The following is a 7330-nucleotide window of genomic DNA, read 5'->3' on the forward strand; positions in this document are numbered from 1 at the left end:
CATGCTCAACACTCTCTCCACCGCGAGCCAAGCCTCCACCACCACGACGTCCGCCGTTTTCTCCACCGAGGCGCACTCTGGCGAGCCACCTCCACCGCCGCAACCTCCACCTCCACCATTGTTCCACTCTTCTTGCTTTGAGGTTGGTTTTGGAATTTTGTCAATTTTTAATTTAATCTTCTCTGTTTTAAATTTATTATGGTTTAATTAGATTTTAATTTTTCAGTAATAATTTAGTTTAGTTAAACTACTTTTTGCTGTTAGGTTGATTTAGAATAAAATTAGAATTTTTTTTGTTAGGATTTTTCTTGGTTCATAGGTAATTTAAGCATGCTATTGTGATTTTTGGATTTGTAATTTGAATTATTTTAGGATTTGTAATTTAGTTTGATTAATTTAGGTTACATTCAATACATTAGATTTTGAATTGTTTAAGTGTTTGGAATTCGTTAATTTAGTTTTGCTAAGAAATTGTTGGATGACTGTTGTGCAAAATCCGACGGTAGTTATCATTGGATGAAATAAATTCGACGATAAATATTTACTGGTGAGATTTATACCATTTGATTATTTTTTACAGTGAATTGATTGTCGTCGGATATATTTAAAGAATCCCACAGTAAATCCGACAGTACTCAGCGTTTTTCTTGTGCACCCTCGCCGTCCACACAGTGCTGTTGAAGATGTTGTCGCCAGCCACCCAGCATGCAGTCGCCTTCTTCCTTTCCATCGTTCCTCCCTCACATTGTTGTCGTCCATCACACCATGCCCCCACCCTCACGTCGCACCTTCCGTCGCCGTCGGTCTTCTTCTTCTTCTTTGATGTGATTTGGATTTTTTCATATAATTTATTTTTTCGATATAATTTGAATTTTTTATATTTGGATATTTTTTTTATATAATTTGGATTTTATTTGGTATATTGTGAATTTTTTTGTCCCTTTGTAAGAAATGTTTTGGGATTTATGATGCAAATCTTTTTTTACAAAGAAAAAAACATCCAATTACAAATGAATAAATATGCACAATCCCTTGAGAATGAATTTAATTTGATTTGAATTTTTTTCGATGTGATTTGGATATTTTTTCATATAATTTAAATGTATTTTTCAATATAATTTAGATTTTTTTGTGTATTGTGGACATTTTTTCGTCCTTTAGCAAAAAATATATTGGAGTTTATGATACAGATGTTTCTTTTATAAAAAAAAATCCACAACACCATAAAAATAAATTTAATGTAATTTAATTATTTTGATGTGATCTATCTTTTCAAAATACAGAAAAAGTTTTCGTAAAAATTACCGATCATTTGTTAACTATTATAACTATTCCAACTATTTCATTAATTACTTTTTGAAAATGTTAAAAGTATTACTCAATTTTTTTATATGATACCGAAATTGATATTAAGAATCAGAAACCCATATATTGGATATCTAGGGAGAATTCACTTTGAAAGGACTAATCCCTAGATACATCTTTGAACCTACTCTCAGTATGTAGATTTTTTCTAAATTTTTTTAAAGATAAAAATTCAAATTCCATATTTTTATTTTTTTCTTTCTTTTATATTATATATATAAGCAAAGAAATACTGGTATTTAGATAAGATTAAATTTAACAAACATAAATTGATCGAATAGTTAATTTATTTATCTATTTAAATAAGTATTGAAGATTTAAATTCTACTTTATACATACAGCAATTCATTGGTCAATGATAAATCTGTTGCAATGGATTAATCTTTTACTTATTAGACTGAAAGACATAAATAAAAAAATCAGAATAAATTTAAAAGACAACAAAATTTTTTAAAATTGTTAAAAAATGCTCTAAGGAGTGAGGGCATTGAATAAAAATATTAAAATACATTAGCAATAATTAGCCAAAATTTATAGTATTTTTAGAAATAATTATTGGACCCTTGTTACCAAATCAAGATTAATTTCGTCACACCCTACCTGGTTTTGCTGCTCCTAATTCGGTTTACTTTCAGGTGGTCCTTAAGCACTTTTTCCTCCTAAATCACATCAAGAACAACTTTAAATTCAAAAAATTCTCAACTGACCAAATCTCACTCAACACGTTAGGAAGGGATTTTCCACTTTAGAGTTGCTAGAAATTAACGTTTCTTGGCCCTCAAGTCAAGTTAAGCATGATTCCTAAGGAAGAACATCAAGAAAACACATGTTTAAGCATGTTTCCTTGAAACCGAATCAAAAGGGAGATGGTGCAGCCAACTCACCTTGATTCCAGCATTTATAAGTCATATGATGTTGAGAAAGAAGAGAGAATCATTTTGGTCGGATTGGAATTTTGATTTGAGTTTTAGTTCAGTAGAAATCAAGCTTTGAATATTAAAGTGTCATGAAAGTTTCTCTCTTTTTCTCTCTTCTTATTTTCGACCAAAGGGAGTAAATGAGCAACCTTGGAGTGCCTTGGGGGTGTAGGGAGAGTTGTGATTGGTTGGCTTGGAGGTGGGTTAAAATAATATTAAAATATCTCAGGTGTATAACTACTAAAACTAGATGTATCGGAACACTTGTAAAAACATCTCTAAAATTTTTTTTCTGAGCTACTAGCAAAAATGACACTAATAACATATTTATTATGAGAATAGAACATGTATGATGAGGCCTTAGCATTGCTAAAGTCATCAGAGAGTGCTGGTGCTAAGCTGCACTAGTAAACTGTGAACCCGGTTAAACCGATTTTCTGTTTTTAACTAAAATTAACCAGGTAACCTTATAAAATCATTCAAGAAGCTTCTAATACTCATATAATGATAATATTATCCTATCATATCTCTTCTGTCATGAATCAAGTCTGTTTCGTCAAAATGAGACTATTTACGGAAACCAGAATCAAAACTCCTAACCGATACGGTTCAAAATCTAGGTTCTTCGTGACAGTGTTATCGAGCTTGCCTCAGAAAAGGTTCTAGCTTAAAGATGATATAATGACAATGAAGATTGAGATGCTTGATGATACATCAAAGGTGTTCCCTTTACTGATCTTCCGGAGAAATCCGTACTTTTAGAAACATTCTCGCGTACTCGAAAATCAGAGTTGTTACACCAGCCGTTCATCATGATCCCTAACCTCAACTACATGCCGCCGTTCCCGGCGACGACACCACCTCCTACCGCTTAGTAGCCCACATCCACGACGACACCGAGTCCAGTGACGGACGCCGCGGCCCTGGAGTCCAGCAATGACAGTGAGACAATAGCTGATGCCCCTTCATCACCTACCATCGTACATGTTAGAAAGGAAAGACTAAACTGGAGAAAGAATTTGTATATTATTAAGTATATTCAAGTTGTCTATTCAAGTTATCTAAATGATACAATATAAAAGGGTATTTATAGGTACTAAGAGAATCGTAATAATAAAGACGTAATCTTCTATAATAAATATTCAAATATACTAAATAATACTAATTTATCCTAATTGATCCTAATTATATTCTAACATCCCCCCTCAAACTCAAGTGACAACTTGAGTTTGAAACTTATTTAAAACAACAAAATAAAGAGAAAAAAATTGCATAAACTGATAAAACAGGTGCAGACGAAATTGCCGGAAGGAAGCGCAGACGGAACTGCCGCTTGTCTGAAGGAAGCGCAGACGGAACTGCCGCTAGTCTTAATGAAGTGCAGATGGAACACACGGAACTACCACAAGAAAACGCAGACGAAACTGCCACGAGAAAAAATGCAGATGGAACTGCCACGAGAGTACACAGACGGAACTACCACGAGAGAACGCAGACGAAACTACCATGAGAGAACGCAGACGGAACTGCAATGAGAGAACGCAGACGGAACTGCCGGAAAGAAACGCAAACGAAACTGCCATGAGAGAACACAAACGGAACTGCCACGAGAGAACGCAGATGAAACTGCCACGAGAGAACACAAACGGAACTGCCACGAGAGAACGCAGATGAAACTGCCACGAGAGAACACAAACAGAACTGACATGATAGAACGCAAACGAAATTGTCACGAGATAATGCAAACGGAACTGCCGAAAGAGAGCGAAAACTATATGATTTCTTCATGAGAATAGGTAAGCAGCGGATGACAATGGTGTTTGATCATTCAACTATAGGCTAGTCGGTGAGGTGAAAGAGCATCAAAGGAGTGACAAAAGGGAAAGAAGAATGGCATAGAAAAAAAAACAAAAACTACGGTGATTTTACCGCAAGGAAAACAACCTATCCTCTTCAAGGAGGATACCATGGTTCTGATACCATGTTAGAAAGGAAAGACTAAACTGGAGAAAGAATTTGTATATTATTGAGTATATTCAAGTCGTCTATTCAAGTTATCTAAATGATACAATATAAAAGGGTATTTATAGGTACTAAGAGAATCGTAATAATAAAGACGTAATCTCTTATAATAAATATTCAAATATACTAAATAATACTAATTTATCCTAATTGATCCTAATTATATTCTAACAGTACAGTTGCGCATTTGGCCTGATGGTAGTACGGAATAAAAATAGTTAAGAATCGGAATAAATTTGACTTATTAGGCTGAAGGACATAAAAAAAATGAAATAAATTTGAAAAGACAATAAAAATTTTAAAAAATAGTTAAAAATGCTCTAAGGAGTAAGGGCATTGAATAAAAATATTAAAATACATTATCAATAATTAGCCAAAATTTATAGTATTTTTAGAAAGTATTTATAGGACCCTTGTTACCAAGACTCAAAATTAAATTAGCCAATAATCAACAAACAAAAATTTTAAATGTATGATTCTTGAACGTAAAAGGTTCTGCCAATTAGTAATTATTGACCAATTACAAAGTCATCTTCGTCTAATACCAAGAGCATTCATGTATAGATTACGCTTCAGGTTGAAGATGGATAAATAAGATACTGCTTTCTTTTTAAATTAACTATTTCTTTCATTTTTTATTTATTAAAAGATTAATATATTTAAAAAGAATTCAGCTAATAAATTTTTTTATTTTAATATTATAGTCATTAAAATTATTATTGATAAAAACTTTCAAAATTTCTTTTGATAAATGTATTGAAAACTAAATTTTACATGTTTTTAATTAGTAATCTTAACAAACAGAACCATTTAAAAATAATTTAACTAATAAGTACCTTAAGAATACTAGTTAAGGTATTAAATATAAGAAGTTTGTAATGGTAGACTAAAGAGTTCAAGTTTCCAATTCTTTTATTGTATTAAAAAAGCTATATAATAACTAAAAAGAACTTCTAACACAGATGACTTTAACAAGTAAAATCTATACATGATTGCTCTCTCAACCCAAAAATTATTCGCCAGCTTAATAGTTGTTCCAATAGTCCGTAAGAAAGACAGGAGAATCGAGCACGTTATAAGTTATAACCGATATTTGTCATCAATACTACTTCATACGTCTTGGTTTTTACATTTCTAGAATCTAGATCCTAGAGAATAGATATTGTAATGGAATTGATGACTTTTTGGCATATCACATTTGCTACATGGTGAATTTGTGACTTCTTTGCTATGCTATTGATGACTGCTTGTTCAACTACCCATATTCCTGTGTTTTATATTGCCTGCTTAATTTTGTTAATTGCAATATAAATCAGATTCTAGAGAACATGATTATCCATTATTGAAAAAGTTGATAAGGATAAAAAACACAAACTCTGGAATCACTTTGTCACCTTTTGAATTACAAATTATGAGTAGTGTACAATCAGTGACATTGAGGCAGAAAGTGAGTTAAGAGGGAACAAAAAATAAGAAAAAGAAAGAAAGGTTGCAGATATACACTATGAGATATAGGGTGTCCCAAAGCAAATTGTGATGACAAAAAAAAGGATATAATTATAAATGTATAATGTTGCTATGTCTTGGAAATGCACATAAATGGTGACGGTGATGACGACAACAATGACAATATCTAGTTGAGAGCATTAGATACTGAATATATGAAGTCCAAGAAGCCTGTTCCCTTCAAAAGACCCTTGCCTGTTAATAACTCAAAATCCAACAACAAAAGGAAGCCAATAACAGCTGCTTTCCCATTTATCAATTCATTTTTACCAGTAAAACCAAATCCCTCTGAATCCTCGTCAACAACCATTCTAACCTATAATCACACACACAAATCATGGAAGCAGTAAGATAAAAATGTAATTTGCATGGGTCCAAAGTTAACAATAAAAACAGAATGTCAATGTTATTTGTTACCTCATCGACATTGACATCGCTCGCTGTTAAACCGGGTTGAGCCTTCCCACTAAAGACAATTTCGGCCGAGGCGTCAGATGTCACACCTCCTCTCATGCTGATATATATATTCTGTTCATCTGTTTTCACAGGATACACAAAGAGTGACCTGAGAGCAGGCGTGAGAACTCTCAGAACAGGATTTTTGGGATACCATTCCTTGATTTCTCCTGTTCTTAGATCAAATGTGCTATCAGTTGTTGGGCAAACTATGCATCCATCCTGAAAAGTAGAAAGAAAATGGAAAAAGATTAGCTTGTTTCCAAGTCAAACTAGCCAGAATCGTGAGTTAATTTGCATGGATCAATATAGTCTATATTCATCTCACAAAACTTGTCCAAAGGTTCCATATTTACAAAAATTTTCAAACCGGAAATAAGAATGATCTCATCCAATGCAGAGTGTGCATAGAGAGGGAGTTTGGAATGCATAATTGGATATAATTCAATTCACCGAAATTTAATATTTCTTCTGTTATGAGTTAAACCTTAATAGAGTACACACCAAGAATGATAACGAGAGTGCAGTTAGTGATCAAGAAATAATCAGTAGGGTAGTTAATTCTGTTACTTAATGACTAAGTCACAAGCTATTCTGTTATTGCTAATTCTGGTATAACAGAATCTCTGAGTAGTTAGGACGGTTTTTTCCTTTCCTCATATATAATCAATTGTGCACAGCGAATATCATAATGCAATACAATCTCTCTATTCAGTTTCCTTTCACATTCATCTTCCTTATATAATCCGTCAAACCTTTGTTAGTTTGGAATGTAACTTCATCATGAATTGAATCCTTTAGTTTAACAATAATTTCATCATCTAATGAGACCTCATGAACTGAATTGAATTCTATTTGAATCTTAATTCACAATTAACCAGTTCTAAAAGAAAAAAACTGAAGTTAAATTCTAGAGCAACAGAACTAACCAAGCTCACATCTTTAGCAGCAACTACGAACAATTCACTATAATGATGCAAAAACCCTAAGCTAGATAGAATTGAATTGCGTAAGAAAGTAGAAAACAGAAGAAGCAGGACCTGCGTGAGCTTGGCATTGAGCAA

The 7330-nt window shown here is 32.9% G+C and overlaps 1 protein-coding gene across 1 annotated transcript in view; it reads right to left on the reverse strand.

The window, feature by feature from the left end:
• Positions 1-5659: 5659 nt before the first annotated feature.
• The window catches only part of LOC107488379 (uncharacterized), a gene marked incomplete in the record, with an annotated part of 2180 nt that continues 509 nt past the window's right edge, over positions 5660-7330 (reverse strand). Inside the window, 3 exon segments of the mRNA XM_016109124.3 lie at positions 5660-6126; positions 6228-6488; positions 7307-7330. Coding sequence (XP_015964610.1) covers positions 5938-6126; positions 6228-6488; positions 7307-7330 — 474 coding nt within the window.

Source organism: Arachis duranensis, chromosome 5 (assembly GCF_000817695.3).
Source record: "Arachis duranensis cultivar V14167 chromosome 5, aradu.V14167.gnm2.J7QH, whole genome shotgun sequence".
NCBI lineage: Eukaryota > Viridiplantae > Streptophyta > Magnoliopsida > Fabales > Fabaceae > Arachis > Arachis duranensis.